The sequence below is a fragment of the Panthera onca genome, chromosome C1 (genome assembly GCF_046562875.1).
Source record: "Panthera onca isolate mPanOnc1 chromosome C1, mPanOnc1 haplotype 2, whole genome shotgun sequence".
NCBI classification, from domain to species: domain Eukaryota; kingdom Metazoa; phylum Chordata; class Mammalia; order Carnivora; family Felidae; genus Panthera; species Panthera onca.
In genome coordinates this window covers 203,641,111-203,665,876 of record NC_138346.1, presented here as the reverse complement: position 1 = coordinate 203,665,876, position 24,766 = coordinate 203,641,111, and the positions used below count along the sequence as shown (strand labels likewise).

Genomic DNA, 24,766 nt, shown 5'->3' with positions numbered 1-24,766 from the left:
CATCTCAACCAGGCCACCCACCCTCTGAAGGCCAAGTGGGCTGGAGAACTAAGCCTCAGGCCTGCTCTGCTCTGCCCAGACCCGCCTCACATAGCGATCGCTTTCCGGCCCTGAATCCTACACTCTTGGTCGGGGCAGGAACAAATCTTTGACTGAGCGTCCCTTCTGACCCATTCATGTTACAGACGAACGCTGAGCTCAGAGGACAATGACTAGCCCAAGGTCACACCGTTAGTGGCGGGGCCAGAAATGCAATCCAAACAAAAGGAAATATCTGTATTGCTGTTCCTGCCTTTACCTAAAATGTTTCTATTTTCCCCTCCATGGGCTTTTTTTTCCCTTGAGTTAATTTTGGTTCAAAAAATACTGCGTGAAATGTTATTTATCTTGATTACTGAGGTTTTAGTGCCCCCTTAAATTCTGTGCTCAAAGTGAGTGTCTCACTGGCCTCATCCTGGTCCCAGCCCCGCTCCTGACTCCGTGCCCAGTGCTCTTGACTCCGGTGCCCAGTGCTCCTGGTGCTGCCTGGAGGGTGTGAGACCTGGGGTTGCACTTACCTCCTCGATGCACAGGATTCCCACTCCAGTCTGTGGGTCGTACTGACCGTCCGGTGTCTCTTTCTTCTGGAAGAACCACTGGAAGCAGGTTTCCTTCTTGGTGTTGGTTGCCTGAGGGAGGTAGGGAATGAAGAGACTCTCTCAGGCTTTCTCTTTTTAAGAACTCAACTCATCAGATCTCTCTCTCTTTTTTTTCCTACAGACTTGCGTCTCCCTCACCCCCATACTCGCTCGTAGCTAATTCCTTCTTAGATCTCAACTATTCCTTCCTTCACACCGCATGTCCTCTGCTCGTTCCACATTCTGGATCTGATCTCTTCTCTACTCTACTTTTCCTTGTAAGCGTCTGTGCGCCTTACAGATCCTACCCTTCTCCAGGCATCTAAAGAGGCTGCAGGGTGCTGAGAAGGAGCACCACCCTTGGAGACAGACTGCGTTAAAACCACGCTCCAGACTTCACCTCCTACCCCGTGGTCTTGAGCTGTTTCTCTACTTGTTCTCCGACCCACGCCTGTCTCACAGATGATTGTGAGGCAGATGGGTGCTGAGCACAGGGTCTGGCAAGGCTACTAACAAACATTAGGGAATCCCCCTCCATATATAGACCCCTCACTTGCTCCTGGCCCCCCTGGCCCCACAGAACCCCTTCCTGGAACAGCTGGGAGATCTAGCTGAAGGCTGATGGGACCCCCACTAATTTGGCTCCTTGGGCTCTTCCAGGGAGTAGCTCTGTTTTCTAGTTAAACTGGTCCTCCTGGGGCTACTTCTCCTTGGGATCAGCCAAGCACAGGAATTTGGGAAAGCGGGCAAGGACAGCCACCGGGCTGGGGGGGAGGAGCCACATGCTCCCCGCACTGGGCGGGGGGGGGGGGGGGGCAGGGCTGGAGGCAGGGGCGGGGATTTGCCTTGCATGTCAGCAGCACTTGGCAATCCTCCGTGACCTTCCATTGCAAGGGCTCCTCGAAATAGGGACCTGCAAGCACAAAACAAACACGCCCACCGTCAGAGCTCCAGGCTCCGCCAGGGCGCCACCTGGTGGTGAGATGGGGGGGCAGCCCGCGGGGGAGGGGCAGCTAGAGACCACAGGTCCCTCAGATTCTGCCGCCACCAAGGCAAGGGACGGAGGTGAGGCAGGAGAGGTGCCTGGGGCGCCAAATTTAAGGAGGTGTCACTCTCAGGGTTGGGCTTGACCCTCAGGGGTGTTGCTCTGTGTCTTGTTCTTGCACCGGGACAGAGCTGCATTGAATTGCAGTGGCCCTCCCTCGGGGACCCAGTGGGGCTGAGGGACCTGTTAGCCCACCCGTCCCGCAGGTCCCTAGCAGGTCCCCAGCACTGTCCTCTGGCTTGGCGGCCACGGCCTCTGAACTTCACCCCAGCACTTCTTACCCTGTTTTCTCTTCCAGTCTCTCCTCTTAGCGTCCGCTTTCCGCAGAAGTTTGTCAAAATCTGTGAACACATCGGGACGAAGAGTTGTGAGCCGGGAGGAGCGTGGGGATGGACACAGGCCCCGGAGCTGAGAGCCCAGGTTGGGCGTGTGGGGCGGGCAGGGCGCGGCTGACCGTCATCCACCAGTGCCAGGGTGATCTGGTTTTTGGCTTTTCCATCCTGGAGCTGAGCAGTATAGGATCCTTTGTCATCCTCCGACAAGTTCTGGATGATCACTTCCACCAGGCCCTTCGCTCGGTCAAAATTGATTTTGCGGTTCTGGGGAGAATAAAGCCGGAGAATCTTTTTTGCCCTTTTCCTATCCCAGGGAATTTGTACTGTGGGACACAAATCAGGGCGTATCTGGACTTGAAGGGGTGGGGGGTGTGATATGTGCAGAGTTAGATGCCTTCAGAGACTGGGGAGGAGGCCCTGGGTAACTCTGCTTCTCCTATAGCCCTGGGCTGCGTCACACCGGCCCCCGGGAACACCCTGGGGCCCAGCGGGCACAGGAGAGTCTTGGGTACTTGAGTTAACTGCGATTAATAATAAGCCCAAACCCCCACTGTGCCACATTTTCTACAAATGCCCATACAAGTTTAAAGGATAATATAAAAAATGCTTGTGTGCTTGCTACCCAGAATTAACACTCATTTACATTTTGTCACGTTCTAACAGTTTTTAAAAGTTTTATTTTCCACATTTAGGACTGTCTTCTCTCTGGACTTATTTGTATGTATGATTTGAGGGAGCCATCTAGTTTTATTTTTTTTATAATTTTTTTTTAATGTCTATTTATGTTTTTGAGAGAGAAAGAGACAGAGGGTGAGTAGGGGAGAGGCAGAGAGAGAGGGAGACACAGAATCTGAAGCAGGCTCCAGGCTCTGAGCTGTCAGCACAGAGCCGGATGCGGGGCTCAAACTCACGGACCGTGAGATCATGGCCTGAGGGGAAGTCGGACGCTTAACCACTGAGCCGCCCAGGTGCTTCCCCCGCCCTTTCTTCTAAGTTTATTTTGAGAGACAGCAAGTGCAAGCAGGGGAGGGGCAGACAGAGAGAGAAGCAGAAGCAGGCCCTGCGCACTGTAAGTGTAGAGTCCCATGCGGGGCTCGATCTCACGAATAGTTTTATTTTTCTGTAGGGACAACCGATAGTCCCAATGCCATGCACTCAAGAGGGCAGACTTTTTCACACTTCCTCTACCATGTGCCAAGGTCGCTGTTAATCTTTGTGTAGAAGTTTCATGTCTATTTTCTCGTTTGCTTCTTCTGATCCCGGGACAACCAGCCCTGTTGTACCGATACAGAAACGGAGGCACAGAGAGGTGCACAGACCTGCCCAAGGGCACACAGCCCACAGGTAGGAGTCCTGACATCCAGCCCTGAGCAGATTCTCCTCTGTCAGAACCAGTGCTCCTCTCTGTAACACATATTGTCTGATGCCCACTTTGCCATCTGAAAATGCAATTTGCAAACAACATGGCAGTATGATCGAATCTCTCCTGAGACTGAAATTGCCATGTTTGTAAAAACAGTTGAACGTGGGCAACTCATGCTTCAATCTAATACAATCTATCGACAGGCATGATTTTTTTTATACCACAACTGTAACGTGAAGAAGAAATAAAAATCATATGCATTTCAATAGTAGATGCTCAGCGATAATCTGTCTTGTTGCACTGATTTATGATGAACTGGTTTTAATTTTTTTTTTTTTTTTAAATTTTTTTTTTTTCAACGTTTTTTTATTTATTTGTGGGACAGAGAGAGACAGAGCATGAACGGGGGAGGGACAGAGAGAGAGGGAGACACAGAATCGGAAACAGGCTCCAGGCTCTGAGCCATCAGCCCAGAGCCTGACGCGGGGCTCGAACTCACGGACCGTGAGATCGTGACCTGGCTGAAGTCGGACGCTTAACCGACTGCGCCACCCAGGCGCCCCTGAACTGGTTTGAATTTAAGAGAAGTTCGGTAAAACAAAAAGATCAAAAGCCATTTTGTACAAAAAAGAACAGGAAAATGAACGGAAGAGTGTAGGGTCAGGTGGCTAAGGGAGTAACTTGTCTATTCGGTGTATGTTAAAACTGCACAAATACTTTGTATCACAAGGTGAGGGTCTAGGTTCAGAGAACTGTAAGCGTGAATGTAGGTTTTTAATCTTAAGCATGTCTAGTAGGACAGTCAAAAGTTGTGTGTGGCGGCGGGGGGGGGGGGGGGGATGGAGAGTCTTTATCCGTGGGAGTGTTTCTCGCACTGGCGGGCCCTAGCCACCAGGTGTCCCCACCCCCATCTCATCGCTGTGACAAAGCATGTGGCCGTTCCTGAAATGTCCACTAGGGGGTGCTGTTGGCCCCGCCAGACGCCGCGTCCCGGATGGGACAGGACGGGACGGGACGGGGGGGGGGGGGGGGGGGTGGACCTCCCCTAAGAAGTCTGAGCCCCCGGTTACCGGTGAGCTGAAGATCTCCTTCTCGTTGAAGATTAGATGCAGCTCAGCGGCGGGAGATAACTTTTCCACTTCCAGCCACAGGCGCACCTCTCCTTGCTCGAGGATGTCAACGTTCCAGCCAGAGATCAGCTTGATCACTGGAAGGGGGAGGACAAGAAGCGGGTGGGTGGGGCACCCGTCTCCCCTCTCCACTCCCGACCAGCCCCACCGTGAGCACACCCTGGCCATTTAACAGGCAAAGCGCTTCAAGAGTCTGAGGGCCACGCCGCTGGGATGAGGGTCCGGGGACGGTTTCCACGTTCAGTCCCTCTAATGCAATTCATCTCAGAGAAGCGTCCCATCTCCCTAGGGATCTGAGGCCATGGTTCTCACCCTGGCCGGGCACTGGATCCCTGAGGATTTTTAAAAAGGTGAATGTCTGGGCTCCAGCCCCAGAGGTTCTGATTTGTCTAGGGCACGGCCTGGACACTGGGGCTTTAAAAGTTATCAGGGTGACTCCCAGGTGCACCCAGGTGTGTGACCCCTGCTCTGGGGACCACACGCTGCTGCTAAGCAATGGAAGGGGGCGGAGGCTGAGATGATCCAAAGTCCACAGGACGGAAGAGCCAATTATAACAATTACAAGAGGACGAAGCCATCTACTCTGCCCTCCTCTGTATTCCCTTCCCGCCCTGCTGGCCGCCCTTTTCTCCTTTGCGGACCGCAGACTCCCCAGGCCTCTGACCCTGCAGCCCCGTGATGCTCCCATCCTCTGTCCCCTCTGCTGGGCCCCAGTCAGCTCTGCTCCAGACACCCCCGAGGGCCCAGCCTACCTGGGTTTCTGATCTCATGGCTCAACTTCTTCAGCTTGTTCAACTCTGGGACCGGGAGGCGCAAGGAGAAACAAAACAAAACAAGGAGAGTGAAGTGCCCGGGGCCAGTGGGTTCATGGGAGCCATCCTAGCATCCTGTGCTGGGTGAAAGTCCCAAGAGACCCCCCCCAACCTCCCCCCCCCCCCCGGCCTGGAGTCACTCGCTACACAGGAGGTGAGGGTGAGGGACAGTGCTGTAGGCCGCCTGAGGCGTGCTACCTCCTCGGGGAAGTTTTACCCTGTGCCGGGCTCCGCGTGCCCTCACCCGTCCTCACACAGCGCTGTGGGGTGAGCACTACTGTCCCCTCTGACCGCTCCAGGCCCACTGGTGGCCGGGGTGGGGCCCACACTTCATTTTCCCTTGTAAGCCCCAGAGCCCTGAGTATGGTGAGTCTCGACTCATGGCAAAGTGAAAACAGAATAAAACGAAAACCAGAAACGTGGCTTGAGTTTGCAGACAGTCAATCACCTGACTGTATCTGCATAACATTGTTTCTGCTGGGACAGCCCCGGGGATTATCATCTCCCTTTGCAGATGAGCCAACCAAGGTCCAGAGAGGCGACGTGGCTTGCTCCACATCAAGCAGCCGGCAGATTATGGAAGTGGATTCGGAACCTGAGCCTGTGCGGCTTCTGCATCTTAACAAAATCAGAGGGCCTCACGAGCAAGCACTCAGCCGGGAAGACGGCGGCCCGTCGCCCCTCGTACTCTGGGGACAGCGGAGCCGGAGTCTTGTCCGTCAACAGCACTGGCTCCGGTTCTGTCTAAGCCATCAAACGTGGCTGACCCTTGAGACACAGCATCGCCTCTCTGGTTTGCCACAGTCCCCGCTGCTCCCTATTGCCCTGGTTCCTCAGACCAGCGGCCATTTGCAATTTGCCCTCACCCTGCGCTGTGGTATTTCTGGGGCGACAGAAGGAGGTGAAATGATTCTGGTTCCTTTGCTTTTTATCAAAAGTAGAAAAGGGAAAGAGAGACAAGAAGAACGTGAACTCCGCCGAGCAGGGGTTTTTGACTATTGAGTTCGCAGTGCCCAGGACAGTGTCTGGAGTATGGCAGGTGCTCCATAGATACTTGTCAATGGACTGGCTGACTGAATGGGTGGGTGACGGCCTACTTCTCCGGAAATCGCTGCTTTATCAGTTTTTGTTGCTCCTTGCCAGCCTCTGGGGACATTTGTGTTCGGGACTCTTGATGTGGGCCTGTCTCTCTGGGGGAGGTGGCAGTGGGGCAGGGGCATTACCTTCCTCAGTCAGCGTGTGGCTGGCCGAGATGTCTTCGTCAGCATCGGTGACCACTACTGAGTAGGTGCCCAAATCCTCAAGGCCAGGCTCTTTCAGGATGACCTTGGACCTGGCGGAGAGAGGAGAGCAGAGACTCGGTGAGGAGCCTTGTGCCCTGGAGGCCTGAGAACTGCAGGCCCCGGCACCCCAGCCCCACCCCTGGCCACGCCTCCTTACACCCCCCCAGCCCCCTGGGGTGCCCTGCCCAGGGTAGCTCTGGCCTGGCACCTTCAATGGCCCCGTCAGCCAGGCTCTCTGGCACAAGGTCTTCCTACTGGCCACACTGCCCTCTCTCTTGCCCCCCAGGGCTCAAGCCATCGTCTGGACAGGGCCAAAGCCAGAGCTGCTGGGGGTGGGCGAGTGAGACATGGGGACGTTTGACCTCTGGTCCCAACCCCTCTTTTTACATGTGAGGACACTGAGCCCAGAGAACTTTCGAGAGCAAGCCGTTGGCACCCAGGCTAGAAACCACGAGCTTTGCGTCTCCTTGGCAGCACAATTCCTTGCAGAAGAATCTTTAGTGAATGTTGCCATTTTTGCCCTTAAATGCATCGTCCCCTCATTTCTACCTAAGGTGGCAGCCGGTGTCCTTGGTGAGAGACCAAGCAGCCCCAGCCAGGCCCACTATTGTGAGTCCCCCCCCCCCCCCGTGGCCTTGCCCCTGAACTTCTCCCCACTCACCTGACAGCCTTTGGGACCTGTGGACTAGTTACACCGCCCCTCTGCCCTCACTTACTTGTTAGCTTTCTCCTCGACCTTGACCCTCTGGGGGTCTGGCGGGCCCTTGTAGTCCTTGGACCACTGAAACTCTGACGAGTCAGGGGCCTCGGGGGCTTCGAAAGCCAAGTAGATAAAGCCCTCTTCATCCACACCAACCTCGATCTCTCGGGCATCTGAGGGCAGGACCCAAGGCAGGGCACCAGACGTTGAGAAGCAATAAACCCAAGTCACTCGCCTTCCTGCTTAACCCTTTCCACGGCTGCCCATTTGCGCTCGAATAAAATGATAAACCCCAGTCTCCTTGCCCGGCTCTCCAAGGCCTTGTGTGATCAGCTCCTTCTCAGCTCTAATGTCACACCTCCTCAGAGAGGCCCTCCCTGACCACCCTGGCTAAAGTAAGCCCCGCCCCACCCCACCCCCCTGTTCATTTCCTTTACAGCACTTAGCACCCCTTTAAATCATCACCTTTGCATAATCGTTTCCTTGTTTACGGTCAGTCCGGCCCCTCCCCCATGCTAGGGCAGGGGCCCTGTGTCCCCAGTGCAGTGTGGGCATCACCAAATATTTGTGGAATGAACGGAGAATTGAAAGACTGGAAAAAGAACATGGCTTATAGGCCGCAGAGATAAGTGACTCCGTCATGTGCTAGCTGCGTGACCGGACCGGTTAACTTCTGAGCCACGGCAGTCAGTTGTGAGTGGGGGCAATGATCCCTCGCCCAGGGGCCTGTTGGGAGGGCCGGGCCGTATGAGGACCTAGTGTAGCATCTGGTGTGTGTGGCAGGAGGGGACCTCGGGAGCTGTGGCTGCAAGAGAGACAAAGCCTCGTGTGGTATCTGGGATGGAGGTGGGTGTTAAATATCCACGAGGAGTTGTGGGAGTTTATGCATATGGCACGTGAAAGAATGGAAAACCCCATCGAATAGGAAGCAAACATATGTTTGTATCTTGGGGTCCCACAGAAATGAGCAGGAGTGGGGAGTGGGCGAGAAACAGGCAGAGAGGAAAGGCGGAGCCGGATGATGTGCAGGGTGGCAGTGGGAGGGGGGCCCTTCCTGCCGCACATCTGCATGCTCCTCCCGACCCTCCGCTCACCTCTGCCTGTCCCTGATGGCACAGCCCGGCCTCGGGGTGCCCGCGCCTCCCCCTGCCCTTACCTGGCTTGTCTTCCAGGAGTATGGGGTCGGTGGGCATGGATGGCTGTCCCGGACCCGCTGAATTCACGGCCTGAACCTGGAACCTGTACCTCTTTCCCGCTTGCAAGTCAGAGACCTGGGGGAGGTGGAGGGGTGGGCCAGGGTGAGCACTGAGGACAGAAAAGACTCGCCCTGGGGTGGGGGGCAGGCCAGGAGCACCCCACTCTCCCGAGTCCCAGTCTGCAGTGGGTTCCTGCACTGGGATTACTTCCCATGCCTGTGGCACGTGGAATTCTGCCCACTTAACTCATCACCCGCCTCAACAAGAAAGCACCCCATCTCTTCTCCATCCATCACCCCAGAGAGAAGCCTGGGGATCATCTTTGACATCTTTCTCTTGGGCCCTACACTTCTCATCACTGAGTTCACACTTCCCCAACATTTCTTGAACGTGGCTACTCTTCTCCACGTCCCAGCCGTGGCCCTGATCGAGGCTTTATTTCTCCTCACCTGGATTAGTCCAACAGTTCCCCGAATGGTGTCCCTGACTCTAGATCCTTCTTCCCAGACTTCCCCTCTGCCAGTCCTTCCAAGATGCCGGTCTGATCATGCTTGGCATGCTTAGCGCAACATCTTCTTAATCTGGCCCTAGCCTTCTGTGTCTTCTGTGTTCTTGCCGTTCCGTGTGGCCCCTTCACTCCATGACTCCCTCCGGGTGCCCAGATTCACCTGATCGGTTTCCCGTTCCACGTCTTCCTGCCTTTGTCCTTGCTGAGCCCTGTGCCTGCAAAGCCCTCCCCTCGTTCTTGGTCTAGCCAATGCCAATTCATCCTTGACCACTCAGCTCAGCTCAGGCAGATTCGAGGACTCCAGGAAGGGTCTCTTACCTTCCTCCTTGGAACTCCCAGAATCCCTTTGGGCCTCCCCCTCAATCATACAATACACGGTAAGGTAACTGCTTGCTGCCCAAAGACCGCGGCTTATTTTGCTCTTTACGTCTAGGATCCGGTTCCAGACCGGGCACTAAGAAGGCACCAAGAGGTGTTCAGTAAACGGCCAACCACCCACAACGCAAAAATGGTGCCAAGTCACCAGGGCCTGCCCAGCCTGGCCTGGGCCAAGCTACGTGGGGAGGCAGAAGGACCGTCCCTCTCGTGTGGCTCTCTGGGACCAGCTGTTCAGCGCTGGCCGACTCTACTGCAGGGGGCCTGACCCTGTGGGGCAGAAACTGCAGAATCGCAGAGCATTCCACTGGCCAAGGCCTGTCCTCCCCGCTCGTTTCCGGTGGCCTTACGGTTATTGTTTCAAAATGAAAGGTTTTAACTGTTTTGATTCTAAAAGAAAGACACACTTGCTGGGAAAATATTAAAGCAATAGAGAAGAATGTAAAACGAAGGGTTAAGCTCTCCTGGCAGTCCCACCCCCACAGACGACCAGAAATAACAATTTTTTCCCCCCCAAACAAATCTGGCTTTACTTTCCAGCGGAAGCCGATCCTCGATCTAACGCTGCACAAGGTTTCTTGGACGATGACAAGAGAAGTCCCTTTACACTGCCTCGCTTTGCCAGAGAATCCCCGTGGAAGGCTTCGCGAATCTGCATGCTGTCCTCGTGCTGGGACCATTGCTCATCTTCTCTGATGGTCCCAATTTTAGTATAGGTGCTGCCGAAGCGAGCACCAGAAATAACAGTTCTGTAACACTCCGTTTGGGCTTTGAAATGCACATAAACCATGTAGAAACAGGACAGGCACCACGTTTGTTGGCTTCGCATTCTTTCCACATTGTTCGGGGCATCGTGAACGTGCCTTCTTCTCTCTTGGTGCTAACTGATGGGACGCTAATGTGTGGTCTTGAAAAGTGAGTTGGGGAAGACACATTCCTCCTTTCCCTAGAGCTCCAGAAAATAGAATCTAGTCTACGTCACAGGACTATCCTCACAAATGTTCCTCAAACACAGGCGGCCCCGGGGCGGGGGGGGGGGGGGGGACTTGGTGGCTGCAGAGATGGGCGCTGGGTGTGTGGAAACAGCCTCAGGGACCGGGACGTCTGGGATTCTGACGGATTGACTAAGGCAGTGATTTGCGCCCACTGAGAACGCTTCCTTGACACTTTGTTTTCTGGCCTGTCCAATATTGGCCAGTTGGTGGAAGTTCCAATGACCACCACAGGTGAATAAAACCAATGATTCTGCTAGATTTCTTATTTATCCAAAAAGTTTAGAGTTTGTTTCTCATTTAAATTAGGAAAATACTGGGGCGCCTGGGTGGCTCAGTCGGCTAGGCATCCCACTTTGGCTTGGGTCATGATCTTGCGGTCTGTGGGTTCGAGGCCTGCCTCTGGCTCTGTGCTGACAGCTCAGAAGCCTGGAGCCTGCTTTGGATGCTGTGTCTCCCTCTCTCCGCCCCTCCCCCACGGGCACTCTGTCTAAGAAAAATAAACATTAAAAAAAAAGAGAAATATATATCTATGTATATGTTTGTTAATGTGTAATATTATGTATATACATAGTATGTTATCGAACATATAAATATTCTACTTTGTATTCTGCTTTTCTTAGCCACAGATGATGGATCCATTTTCATGTCAGTACATACATGTAGGGACACCTCATTTTTTGTACTATTGTCACTCCTTAAACTATCATCGCCTTTCTACTACCTGGCGCAGGATTACGCTCTAAGGATACACTGATTGATTTAAGCAAACCCCCTACCGATGGACATTTAAGCTGTTTCCAACTTTTGCCTGTATAGGTCTTTGTGTGCTTGCTTAATTATTCCTCTGCAGTCCAATCCCAGGGCAGAATTCCTGGCTCGAGGGAAAAGGCCTATCCAATGCTGACATACCTGGATGACTGTGAGTGAGGGTTTAGGGAGGAGTCCGCCCAGCTTGGAGCAGTTTAAGGCAACCGGCCAGCGGGTCAGACGGCCCACTTGCTGTGTGACCCTGGGTATGCGACTCCCCGTCTCTGGTCCTGTGCTGACATTAAGTGAGGGCAGTGATCCCTGAGGGTCATCCCAGCTCCAGTGTTCTGTAGTCCTGCTATGTTCAGTGGCAGGGAAGGCTCGGGGTGGGGCAGGGGGTGAAGGGGCAGGGGACTCACCCTCAGGTGGGTGCCAGAGATGCGGTCTGGGGTGACTGGCTGCCACTGTTCAGAGCCTTCTTCCTGGACACTGACGAGGTAGCCTGTGACCGGCCCAGCCCCGGTATAAAGCGGGGGCTCCCACTTCAGCATCAGGGAGGTGGCCCGCACCTCGAACGCCTGCACGTCATACGGGGGGCCTGTGGGAGGTGGGGTAGAGGAGGAGTCGGCCAGCCAGCCAGCTAGGCAGCGAGCCGGGCGGTCTGCCATCAACCTTGTCAATCTGGAAGCACCTGCTCTGGGCAGAGTGGGGACCTGGTAGGACTTGGCTTCGCGACAAACTTGGTCTTGGTCTGGGCCTGAGAGAGCGTTAACTTTTCAAAATGTGCTCAGCATCACTTCTTCCGGAAGCATCCACGATCTTCTCCCTCCCTATCGCAGGCAGCAGTAACCCTTCTAATGTCTTTGCTATTTCAGTGATTAGTGTAGGGGCTACGGCATGACCCCCAGAGTCAGATCCCCAGGGTTCGGGCCCCAGCTTCAGGCTTTGGGGCCTCTGCTCAAGTTCCTCAACCCCTATGTTCCTGTCTCCTCATCTATAAAATACAGATAATGATAATTATTATAATCTAGTGTTGCTGTGAGCATGAATGGCATGACTTGTGGGATCTGTCCACACATGGTAAGGACCCAATAAATATCAGTTGTTCATAATTACTGTCTAAAGCATCACGCATACTAATTATCTACCATTTAGTTAAAAATAAAAACCAGCACTGAGCTGAACAGCATGATGGAAGGTTGCGATCCTTCCTTCCTGGGGAGGAGGTGGGGGCTCATCTGAGAGAAAGTTAACGAGGTTGTGGGGAACGGCGTGCAGGGTGTCAGTCACCCTAACAGCGTGCTCCTGGGGTCTGACATTGGCCTGCGGCCAAAATCAGAGCTCAGATGGTGTGCTGAGCTAGGGGAGAGTTTATGCAGAGGGTGCAGAGCCAGTTGATGGCCCAGGTCAGGAGTCCTCTAAGGTAAGGTTAAGACTGTCTGTGTCAGAGATTATAGGGTTTGTTGGTGGAAGGGACAAGGGGTCTGAGGTCTGGGACCAACAGAGCAAGCTTGGATGCACAGAAAGCTTGGTGACGCCCATCCCATCTACTGGTTGGATTTGGGGGACAGGGTGAGGGCAGGTGCTGGGCTTCGGCATCTTTAGACCCCTCACCTGGTTGGGGCATCGTCCACTCTTTGCACTCAAACAGGTTGCTGGGCGCCGACAGCTCACCAACACCTGCCCAGTTTGCCGCCCGGGCACGGAACTCGTAGAAGTGGCCTTCACGAAGGTTACTGATCTTGAAGAGCAGAGACAGACAGTGAAAGCCAAGGCTGAGGCAAAAGGGAAAGGGGTGTGGCAGGGGCAGCGCGGAGGTCAGAGCAGGAAGTCCCTGGGGCCTTAAACAAGGTTGGTCAAGTGAGTCTGCATTTGAAAATTAGCCAGATTATTGAGTCCAGGGAACCTGAGGCCTTCTTGGCTTCAGGACCTCTAACAGTGACCTCTGGTCTCCACCGGCACAGGCCAGGACACAAGGCGGTGGCCACATTCCAGGCTTACCTTGCAGACCCGGGTGGGGATGGGCTGCTGGTTGACCGGGTGCCAGTCCAGCTCCTCTGAGTCGTGCTGGTCCAGGAAGTAGCCCAGGATCTTGCCGCCTCCACGACGCTTGGGGGGCTTCCACCCAATGACCATGTCATTTTTCCCACAGCTCAGGAGAGCGAAATCATATGGGGCAGATGGCGTGGCTACGGGGAGGAGGGAGGTGAGGACAGCCGCTTCCTTAGGGGCGGCCACATTGGGCAGTGGGGCCCGAGGGAGCCAACATGCGTCCTCCAGTGGATGCCCACCTTGCTTTGGGGTACTAATTTAGCCAACAGCATTTGCCGGTAATCCTGACTCCACTCCCTAGAGGGCAGCTGGGCCTCAGAGCTGGTGAGACCTTTGCCCCATGGCCTCAGGCCATTGTCATTTCCTCCCCAAAGGAAAGGCAGGGAGGTGCTCGGGGTCAGCTTTAGTTCCCCTCAGAGGACTTATGCCCCCTTGGTCTCTGGGACTGGACCCTCCAAGATGTGGTCGATAAGCCCCCACTCTCTGCCCCGCTCAGGGCTGCCCCCAGGAGACATGCAGACTGGACCTGCCCTTTGGACTTACCCAGAGCCTGCTTGACCCTGATGGGTTCGGTGGTCACTGAGCTCTCACCTACCCCAGCCTCGCTGACTGAGCGGACACAAAACTCGTACTCTTTCCCTGTCCTCAGCCCAGGGACCGTAAACCTGGAAGAGAAATGTGTAAGCTTTCAGGGAGGGTCAAACAGCTTGCAGATGTCCCTGAACTTTCTAGAACAATCTTGTGGGCTAAGTGGCCACCAGAGGTAGGATTTGAGGTTTTGGGCCAGTTCTTTGTTTGTTTGTTTTTTTTAATTTTTTAAAGTTTATTTTATTTTCTTAAAAATTTTTTTTCAATGTTCATTTTTGAGAGAGAGAGACAGAGTGTGAATGGGGGAAAGGCAGAGAGAGAGGGAGACACAGAAGCTAAAACAGTCTCCAGGCTCTGAGCTGTCAGCACAGAGCCTAACGCGGGGCTTGAACTCACAAACTGTGAGATCATGACCTGAGCCAAAGTCGGACGCTTAACTGACTGAGTCATCCAGGTGCCCCTTAAGTATATTTTTTATTGATTTTGAGAGAGAGGCAGAGAGAGCGAGTGGGAGGGGGTAGAGAGAGAGGGAGAGAGACGATCCCAAATAGGCTCTGCACCGTTAGCACTGAGCCCAATGCAGGGCTCGAACCCATGGATCGTGAGATCACGACCTGAGCCGAAATCAAGAGTCGGACGCTTAACTTACTGAGCCACCCCGGCCCCCCTAGGGCCAGTTCATGCCTAAAGATTATTGCCTCTGCCTCCAGAGTGATGCCCGCACCCTGGATGGTGAGTTATTAAGATTTTTAAAGGTTGGAGGAAGGTGGTCAAAAGGTACAAACTTCCAGTTATAAAGTAAATCAGTACTCGGGATGGAATACACAATGTGGGGACCACAGTTATTACCACTGTGTGATATACAGGAAAGTTGTTAAGAGAGTAGGTCCTAAGAGTTCTCATCACAACGAGAAAAATGATTTTTCTTTTTACTGTGTCTATAGAAGATGATGGATGTTAACTAAGCCTATGGTGGTAATCATTTCGTAACATACGTAAATCAAACCACCATGCTATTTACCTTGAACTTACACAGACAGTCACGTATGTCTGTTATCTCTCGATAAAACTGGGGGAAAAACAGATGTTAAAGGGTGTGGCTTTTCCAGAGTCCACCATTAAAATGCAGATATGCTGGGAAAGCTACCCCCCCCCCCCCCGGGGGCCCAGGCAGCCAACCCCTGAACTGTGCTACCTGGTGTATGTCCAGGACTCTGGGCCTCGTCCTTGAAATACAGCAGTGGTTCATATTATCTGCATGGATTCTGTGATTCTAAAACACAGAATCCTTTCAAAGACCCAGAAAGAGACTTGTCATCCAGAGACATACATCCAGAGACACTCTGGTTTAGACAAAAATGCCCCTTCCTGATAAAACCCAAATGGCAGACCCCTTTTTTCTCTCTTTTCACTTATCGCCAGTTTCCTGTAGCAAATCTTGCTCTACAGGGAGCTTCTCTCAGCCAGCTGTCCCCGATGAGACCTGAGGACCTCAGTCAAGTGTTGACAGCTGACACAGCAGTAAGTTCCCTGCTCAGGGACATGCATGTCTCATGGGGAGCACACCTCAATGAGAGGGATGGAGCATGGAGGGGGGGATGTTGCTCAGGGAGCACCTGGCCAGGGGAGGCTAGGGGTGGCTCCCAGGACCAGCCCCTGCTGACAACAGATGGTGACCATGACAGCAATGACGGCAGCCACGCACACAGGTCTAGCCCTGGCTTTCCCTACAATCTACGTAACCGCAGGCTCTTGTCACAGCACCCTCAGAGGAAGGTACTGTTCTTACCCCTGTTTTGGAGGTACGGATGAAGTTGAATGTCGGAATGCGGAGGGGCCCTTACGGATCAAAGGGTCCAGTTTCTGCACTTTCCCGGTGGGGAGGGCCTCCCCCAGAAGGGAAGAGGAGAGCCAAGGGCACCCGGCCAATTAGAAACACCACCTGGACCACAGCCCAGGCCTCCTGAGTCCCAGAGCAGAGCCTGCCCATTCGTTAGTCATCCGTTAGGACATTCAGACATGGAGCATACAATGAGCCGGGTTCTGTGGGGCCCGGAGGTATGGCAGACTGGGCCCCCACAGTCCAGCGGGGCTCCCTTTATGCCATCACACAAGGCAGCACTCCTGGGCAGTGGTGGTTAGCCTCTTTCCAGCCATGACATATGTAACCGTCAGCACGCACACGTGTGATGAGTTCTCTGGACGTTCCAGAAGAGTGTGCCACCCCTCATGTGTGACGTGTGTCCCAGATGTGCCAATACCTTGAGTAACTCTCTCACCACCCTTGCCTCCCCTCAGGGAAGCACATCAAATGCAAGTTGAAGGAGAGATATTATTCTAGGGACAACCTGGTCACATTTGTCAAAATTTGTCAAAAATCTGATGATTCTCCAACTTGGGAAGTTTTAGCCATAACGAATTATGAGTGACCCCTCACAGCTGACCACGAGATACCAAAGACTTGTGGGGGTCCCAGGTCCTGTCCCTTTTTCTGGGTAAGATAATCAAGGGGCTGGTGGTCAAGAGGAGCCCAGCCAGGTGTGCTCAGGGCCCCCAGTCATCTGATGGAAAAGGAGGGGAGCCCCTGATCCCACAGAACCTCAAAACCGACAGAAGTCAGGAGCCCAGAAGCTTCGAGGTTCACTGCGCCTGCCAGGACCAGGGCCACCGAGTGAGGAGGGAGCCTCTGCGGAGAGGAGAGTCTGGTCCTACCTGCCCAGATGACAGAGGAGGAACCCAGCCTCAGAAGAGCGAGTACCCATGCCGGAGCACCAGGCGAGTGAGGGGTGCGTGCAGAGTCCAAACCCAGGCCTCCCGGGCTGCACCCTCTGCCTCTCTCTGTCTCTAAGCTCCCGGACAGACGAGACCCAGTCCGTCACCTCTGCAGGCAGCAAGCCCTCAGCCAGCGTTTGCTGAGTAAGAGCCCATCCGGTCAAGTTCCAGTTTTCCACTACTAGCTAAGGGACTTTGGCAAGTTACTTAAGAGCTCTATGCCTCAGTTTCTTCATCTGCATAGTGATGAGAAAAACAACAGTCCTAAACTCAGAGCATTGCAGTTAGAATGAACTGACCTAATACAGGAAAAGAGCTTGGAATAGTGCCCAGCGCCCAGTGCCACATTGTGAAACGGCAGGTGCCACGGTCCTTATGACCCCTCCTTGCAGGAAGGCTGGGGCAAACTCACTTGTTGCCCTGGATGGGTTTGTTGTTAACCGTTTGCCACTCAGATGATCCTGCCTCCCGGGAGTAGATGTAATAGCCCAGGAGCTCTGGGTGGCCTTTCACCGGGTCCCAGGTCAGGGACACAGAGGTCTGCGTGTCTCGGAACGCTTGAACTTGAGCTGGAGGAGGCAGAGTAGCTAAAAAACAGAAACGTGGGTGATGTGATGCTGCAGGGGAGGGGAGGGATGTGGGGAAAGGCTGGGAGGAGCCCCCACCACAATCAAGAGTGGCAGGGGGGTGGCAGTCATGCCCTGGGGCTTTGGGTATTCCCTCCTGGGCCCAGGGGCAGCCCCAGACTATTAGTCTCAAGTTCCCTCCCTCTTACCTCCGAACATCTCTGCTCCCTCATGAAAGCCTCCATTCATTAATCCTTAGTCTCCGTCCCCTCCCTCCCTCACCACTGTCTCTCTCTTTGGCGTGTGTGTGTGTGTGTGTGTGTGTCTTCTCATTTTGGTATAATAATTTAACTTTTACAATACAGACAAATGCTTTTTATTTCTTCCTCTCTTCCCTCCCCCTCTCCCCTCTTTTTCTCTCCTCGCCTTTTCTGAACTATACAGGAACTTTGCCCCTGACCCTGCCTTCTGGTCCAGAGACTGCCCACATCTGATCACAAACCGCTCACTGGCCAGACTCTGAATCATGTCTATATGTTAACTGGGCCACGATTAAAGAAAAACACCACTTGTCCACCAATCCATCCATACTTGCTATGAGTGTGTGTGTGTGTGTGTGTGTGTGTGTATACATATATATATATATATATATATACTTCCTAAATTAGTGAAACAGATCAAATCTAGGACTTTGCTATCTTCCCCAAAGGGGCCCTGCAGCACTTCAGGCTTTTCTTGGATAGGGCGAGCTGCAGCTGGGTTCCTTAAAGGGCTAGTCAGTCGCGACAGCTGCAGGGAACCTTCTGATCTTATCAAAACCAAAGAACCCCAGAATCCGGGGGCCTCAGAAGAGGGAGGGGCCCTGCGAGGTTGGGACCAGGATGGAGACGCAGCCGGGAGACTCCGAAAGGGGCCGGAGGCGGGAGCGGTACCCAGGCTTTCAGAACCCCAGGTTTGGCAGGTGAGGACGCCAAGGCTTGCGGCTAGGAAATGACTTGCCCAGGCCCGCGCTGTGTTGCTGATGGGAAGCGCCCTGCCTGGGGAGCCAGAGCTTGGAGTGGGACAGCGTTAGAACTGAGGGACCACTTGTTCGCACTCAGCTCCTGTGCTGGACCAGCTGGATTCTGCAACCTGTGAATCGCTGATCTGGAAAAAGTCTCCATACTCTCACGAGCTCCCCACCCAGAGAAACGTTGATTCCTGATGTTCTGAGATCAGGGCTGAGATCGTGCTGCTTGTCAGCTTCGTGATAGGCAGAAGGGGTCAGGGACAGGGAATGGAGCATGGCTTTGTCTCTGCAGCGGTGGAGTCCCCGCTCTGGATGCTGACGGCCTGGCCTGGCTTGGTCTGCCCCCCTCTCCCGCATCACATGGGTACCTGGCTTCCCCTTCAAGGCGATGGGCTCGCTGGGCTCCGATGGATCACTCATGCCATACTGGTTTATTGATCGCACTCTGAAGACATAGGACTTCCCTTTCTCCAGATCCAAAAGGGCGAATCTTGGGGATTTCACAGGAGTTTCTGAGCTGATGGCCTCCCAGGTGCCACTACCTATGACCGACTGTGACAAAGGAAAGAAACCCGCATTAGTTAAGCGGTTGCTTGGGACCGGGCTCTGTGCCCACACAGCTCTCATTAACTTCTAACCCCCGGCCCAGGCTGCCCCTGAACACTGAGTTCTGGATCCCCTATCCCCTCAACATCTCTGCCTGGATGCCTACTGAGCATCTCACCTTCAACATGTCTACAACTTGACTCTGGATCTTGCCCCCAAACCCGCCCATATTTGGTTGGTGGGACCCGTCCTTCTAACCGCTCAGGCCAAAATCCCTGAAGCCATCCTAGGCTCCTTCCCTCTGACCCTCACGTCCCAAATATGCTCTGTCAACAAATTCAGTTGGCTCCACCTTCAGAATCTATCCAGAAACCAACATGGTGTATCACCTTATTGACCCCTGCTACAGCCTTGATCCAAGCCATCAACATCATCATCATCATCATCATCATCATCACCACCATCATCTCTCACCTGAGCTATGTCACTCTTTTCTCTAAATGACAATCAGAAGGATCCTTTCAGAACACAAGTCAGATCACATCCCCATCTGTCCATCTGACACCTCCCTCAGGGTGGAAGCTTCTTCATGGCCTGACCCCTGCTACCCATGTGGCCACATCCACTTCTCCCTTCCCCCTGAGCCTCCCTGATCTTCCGGATGGCAACAGGCCCAACTCTTGCCTCTGGGCCTTTGCACTTGCTGGTGTCTTTGCCTGGGATGTTCTTCCCTCCAGAAATCTCTGCTAGTCTCCTCATTTCTTTTAGGCTTTTATTCAAAACTCACCTTCTCAGAGAGGACTCCCCAGCTCCCCATCCAAAAAGTCAGCCAACCCTCCCCCAAATACTTCAACCCCTCTCCCTGCTTTTTGTCTTTCTCCCTAGCACCTACCACTAGTTAATGTGCTAAGTATTTTCCTGACTTATCTTCTTTACCGCCCATCCTGCACCCCCTACTCGAATCTCAGCTCCACGAGCCAGGGGTTTGTCTGTTTTATCCACTGCCAACCCCCCAGGGCCCAGAACAGCACTGGTACATGGGAGGTGCTCAATCTAGGTTTGTGGGACCAACAAGTGAGGCAATGAATACATTCTCACAATAACCCTGCAAGGTACGTGTTAATTTCCCCACCAATGAGAAAACTTGGGTTCAGGGAGTTTCCGTCACTTGACTGAAAGTCACGCATCTAAAAACTGGTGTGTCTGGCATTTAAGCTCAGGTGTGGGTGCCTCCAACCTGCTTCCTCTTCACAGCATAAGGGACCCGAAAGGCAGCCATAGATGCTGCATCTCTGGGCACATAGAGGGTGAAGGGCTGAGGGGGGCAGCAGGTGAGTAAGACGCCCAGAGGCCACTACCGCTGGGTATGGCAGTTAAAACCCGGAAGCACTGGGGGAGCTCACTGACCCTGCCCTCTCTGTGCTTTCCCCTCCCAAGGCCCACCTGCCTGTCAGTAGTCCAGAACCCAGCTAGGGGGAAAAAAAAAAAATCACAATAAAAACCAGGCAATGTTGCTGAGCACCTACTATGGGCCAGGTTCTATTCTAGTCCTCATGTACTTTAATTAATTTGATCCTCATATTGGCTCTCTAAGGTGCGTACGGTTATTAGCTCTCTTTTACGGAAGAAGAAACTGAGGCACAGAGAGACTAACTAACTTGCCCAAGGTCACACAGCTAGTAAGTAACAGAGACCAGATTTGAACCCAGGCAATCTGACCCCAACATTTTAACCATCACGTGGCTAGAGCCTCACAAAGCAAGTCCTCAACGATGCATGGCTTTCCTATGTGGGAAGACATCACCCATGCGCATGCAAAGAGAGGCCCATTTGAACAACCCAAACTTTCGCTAACCCTGTGCTGTCCCCCTACTACGTGCCAAGCCATGTGCAGCAAGTAATGAGAAGGTAACTCTGGTCTCTTCCTTCGGGGGAGTCGGAGTCAAGAACGTGTCCCCGGGACGTGTCTACAGGCCCAGAGCTGCGGGCCCAGCTGTGTGCCGCGTCTTATTTCACCCTCTGTTCGATGCTGGAGGAAACTGAGGCTCAGGGAGCTCAGGAAACTGGCTCACACAGCAGAAGTCAGGATTTGAGTTGATCTTAACACCATGCTGTTTTCCACTCTGCCAGCTGCCTCCCCTCCACTGTGAAATCCACTCCCGATGAGCTGCCCGCATCCCCAGACACCTGCCCCCACTTTGTCTGGCTGAGAATTGCCTCCAGTGTTACCCGCCCCTGCCCCCCCTGCTGAGTGAGTGCAGCTGGCCGTGACCCTGGCTCCAGGGTACCCTCCCCGTGTGGCCCTGGCCAGGAAGAGGGGCTTGACTGGATGTGTGACTCCATGCCAGCCAGACTTGGGGGCGGAGAGCTACCCTGGAAATGGTGGATTGTACTTCTGTTATTGTGGTTTGTGTCCCTTAATTCTGTGTATTTCCATGAACGGCCTCGGGAGCTGCCGCCAGTAACTGGCCTGGGAAGGCTGAGGTCACCTCAAAAGGTCTGCCCCGGTGTAGGGCCAATCTCAGCCCTTCCAGGCAGGGATTCCCTTCTAGGGAACACTGCCTGTGGTCTCTCGGTGCTTCCCCCAGCTCCCCCACACCTCCCCGGGTGACAGCATGCCTACTCTTCAGCCTAGCCTGGGGCTGGGGTCCTTGGAGTCTCCATACCTTCTCCAGAGAGTATGTCAGTGGGGCTTTGCCCCGAGGCCTTGGCTCATCCCAGCCCAGAACCACGTAGGCATCACGGATCTCACTGGCGTGGACATTGGTCGGAGGTAAGGGGATGGTCACAAAGTCTGGAATCAGAGTCATCAAGGGGCGGAGACAGGTGGGCTGTCAGAGACCCCTCGTTTCATAGAGGAGGAAACGGGCCCAGAGAGGGGTAGGAACTTGCTCCAGGTCACCCAGCAAGGCCAGGCACAGCCAGGGCGAGAAGCCAGGTCTCCCAATATCCTCCCCAGGGCTTTCCCCGACGTGCTACCTCCTCTACAAGGGGCACAGCAAGATGGGCCACCGTCACCTGAGAACATTGGCCTCCTCCGACTGGACCTCACCGCCCTCCCCTCCCCACACCCCACAGGTGGACAGCTTCTGCCTCTCTGCCAGTTTGTGTCCCAGAGTTTCCAGAACCAAAAGGAAGCTGGAATCGTGAGGCAAAGGGTTAGGAGGTTCACACGTACCTTCAAAATCATCTGTGCTGACCGTGATCTTGTTTCCCAGGTCAAAGGGGATCTCTAGGGTGGAGAATGGAGCACGTTGGGGAATGGAGCATGTTGGGGGAGAAGTAGGGGGTGCAGAGGTTGTGTGTGGCGGGGGGCTAGGGCAGGAGGGGTCAGGGCAGGACCTGCCAACTCTGGGAGCTGATTCCTTGCCCTGTTCCCAGTCCTGGCTTCTGAGCTCCTCCCTGTTTGACCTCAAGCAGGTGCTGTCCGACCCCCAGACTCTCAGGGGTCTAAAGCAGAACACTGCTGTTCTAGACCCTGAGAGGTGCTCTGTCTTCTTGGGGCAAATGGGGACAGAAGGGAAGTAATGTGTCTGGGGTCGGATGCCTAGGGCACGGCGGAGCTGGAGGCAAACCCAAGTCAGACTGACCCCTCAAGGCTGGAAGGGCAGTGGGGGGGCCCCCACCACATGCCCCCAGGCTGACAGATCCTGAAGCAGGGCTGTTTTCCTCCTTCAGATTAAGGGCATCTGAAGAAGGTGTTGTGGTCCTTCCTTAGTTTAACATCTCCTGTGGGCAGATTCATGTTCCTTCCATCAGACTAGCTATACCTTCCCCTTTGGGCTAGGGCTTCCTGAGGACAGCACTGCGCTTCCTCCAACAGCCTAGGGGTTCCTGAGACTGTGTCTCCTCCATCAGACTAGTGGTTCCTGAGACTGTGTCTCCCCCATCAGACTAGGGGTTCCTGAGACTGTGTCTCCTCCATCAGACTAGCAGTTCCTGAGACTGTGTCTCCCCCATCAGACTAGGGGTTCCTGAGACTGTGTCTCCTCCATCAGACTAGCAGTTCCTGACACTGTGTCTCCTCCATCAGACTAGCGGTTCCTGAGACTGTGTCTCCTCCATCAGGCTAGCGGTTCCTGGGACTGTCTCTCCCCCATCAGACTAGGGGTTCCTGAGACTGTGTCTCCTCCATCAGACTAGCAGTTCCTGAGACTGTGTCTCCCCCATCAGACTAGCAGTTCCTGAGGGCTGTGTCATGTCTCCCCCTACCCACCTTGGAACAGGGCTTGGAATGGGGGCTGTGCCACCTGTGTCCTGCGTGAGGCAGTCCTCACTGTGCCCTGACTGATGCTCTAGAATGTCCCTTCAGGGCCTCTGTACCCACCTTTCTTTCTCCGGGCTTCGTCATGGTCGCCCATGACAACCAGTTCTGAAGCCTTGGAGGGGAGGCTGGGGCCCGCTCTGCTGACGGCTCTCACCCGGAACCGATAGCTCTGGCCTTCGATGAGGCCTTGGATAGGGCACCGGCAGGTCCCACTGGGGGCCTCGTGGCAGGGCACCCACTGCCCAGACTCGCCCTGGCACCTGTGGGAGAGAGGCCTCAGCTCCAGCCCCAGCCCATGACTCAACCTTCCCGGTGTGAGCCCCTCCGGAGGCCACTTCTCCACCCCAGACTGCCGGCCCAGCTCACTGCTGCCGGTTCCAGTCCCGCTGTCCGTTCAAAAACCTGGCTCGAACCTCGGGCCCCCAGGAGGACTCGCCACCGCCCTCGACACCATGTTGACCAAAACAGCCAGTGCCTCTGTGCAGATTTCCCGTGTGCCTGGAGGTGCACTGCACCCTCACAGCCCTCGGTGTCAGGTGGGATTCCCTTCGCTCTACGGACGGGGGATCCACTCTGGGCTCAGACAGTGGGACAAGCCGTGAGTCATGTGGCTCGGGAGTGGCAGTTAGGATTTCACCCAAGGGCTGTCCCCGTTGGCGTGTGTTCCAGATCGACTCTCAGGGTGCGGGCTCTCTGTGCCCTCTGGGTGCCCTGTCCTCCGGCGGTTCCCCAGCACACGCTGAGGCCGGACGGGGCGCTGGGCGCTTGGGGTCTAAATCCTGACTCTACCGCTGACGAGCAGATGCCTTGGGCAATCACCCTGTGTCACACAGTCTGTGCGGGACCGGGTGCTACCTCAAGCTGGGGCCTCACAGCTGGCAGCATTCGAAGAAGGTGGGATGTCGGGCCCCTCCCCTTCCTACTGTGCCCCCTCCCTCCGGGTCAGCGCTGTCCTGTCCCTGCCTGGCACTCAGGGAGGAAAGTAGCCACCATTTCCCCTCGTGCTCCATTTCAAGCACTTACCGTTTCCCCTCCCAGGGTCCAGAGGGCTGGCTCTGCTGGTGGAATCCCAGATTTGGAGGCATGGACACCCCTCCCTAGCCCCTAAATTATGCAACCTGGTCTACCTCCTGCCCTGCTCCGAGGCCAAGCATGGGGCTCCCTCTTTCCTGTGGCCCCCACTCCTGTTGTCACAACCAGGCAGAGGTCTCCCTGGGGGCTCTGCCACTCAGGAGGCTGACTCACCGCTCGATGGAGTAGCTGGTGATGGGGCTGCCCCGGGTGTCGCTGGGCGGGGTCCAGGTCAGGATGAGGCAGTCTCTGTTCACATTCAGGCAGCGGACGTTCAGAGGGGAGCCTGGGGCCCCCGGCTTCTCGGCTGCCGCATCTGAAACCCAGAGCGGAGGGTTGGGGGGGCGAGGGGAGGACGGGGAAGGTTCTTCTAGTCCGCGTCTACTTGGCAACTGACCCCCCCCGTCCAACAACCTCTTCCGCTTGAACCCTCCAGGGCTCGGTTTTGGTTTTGAGGACCAGGACCTGCATAATGATGGTCTCCTCCTTTTTAGCAACAGCATCTGGGGGGCTGTGGGAGTGCCAATTCCTAGGGGCCCATTCTACTCCAGGCCCCTGAAGGATCAGTGTAATTAATCCCTGAGCCCTGGGGCATCCCCCCATTTTGTGGACGGGGACACTGAGCCTCAGAGAGATAAAGTGATTTGCCCAAGGCTACCCAGCTAGTGAAGCGGCAAAGCCAGGATCTGAAACCAGATCGAAGACCAAGAGGCAGAACTCACCAGGTGCTAGAGTCATTCTAGCCCATGCTCAGCCCTCCCTCCACAGCTCCCACTGAGTCTGAGACTC

At 54.6% G+C, this 24,766-nt stretch overlaps 1 protein-coding gene and 1 non-coding gene across 3 annotated transcripts in view; both read right to left on the bottom strand.

The window, feature by feature from the left end:
* MYOM3 (myomesin 3) overlaps positions 1-24,766 on the bottom strand; it is a 49,244-nt gene that overhangs the window by 7,420 nt on the left and 17,058 nt on the right. For both annotated transcript variants that reach the window (XM_078452209.2, XM_078452210.2), the window contains exons 11-29: positions 24,152-24,293; positions 22,967-23,166; positions 21,818-21,871; positions 21,306-21,433; positions 18,462-18,645; positions 16,931-17,105; positions 13,702-13,823; positions 13,108-13,295; positions 12,721-12,847; positions 11,526-11,704; positions 8,442-8,556; positions 7,302-7,458; positions 6,526-6,635; positions 5,243-5,287; positions 4,431-4,567; positions 2,117-2,261; positions 1,944-2,003; positions 1,463-1,530; positions 558-668 (exon numbers count right to left, since the gene is read on the bottom strand). In XM_078452209.2, the coding sequence (XP_078308335.2) occupies positions 558-668; positions 1,463-1,530; positions 1,944-2,003; positions 2,117-2,261; positions 4,431-4,567; positions 5,243-5,287; positions 6,526-6,635; positions 7,302-7,458; positions 8,442-8,556; positions 11,526-11,704; positions 12,721-12,847; positions 13,108-13,295; positions 13,702-13,823; positions 16,931-17,105; positions 18,462-18,645; positions 21,306-21,433; positions 21,818-21,871; positions 22,967-23,166; positions 24,152-24,293 (2,447 nt within the window). The remainder of the gene's footprint in view (positions 1-557; positions 669-1,462; positions 1,531-1,943; positions 2,004-2,116; positions 2,262-4,430; positions 4,568-5,242; positions 5,288-6,525; positions 6,636-7,301; positions 7,459-8,441; positions 8,557-11,525; positions 11,705-12,720; positions 12,848-13,107; positions 13,296-13,701; positions 13,824-16,930; positions 17,106-18,461; positions 18,646-21,305; positions 21,434-21,817; positions 21,872-22,966; positions 23,167-24,151; positions 24,294-24,766) is intronic.
* LOC132674059 (U6 spliceosomal RNA) lies at positions 9,993-10,099 on the bottom strand. The gene has a single exon (XR_009608373.1). It is a non-coding gene; the product is annotated as a U6 spliceosomal RNA (small nuclear RNA).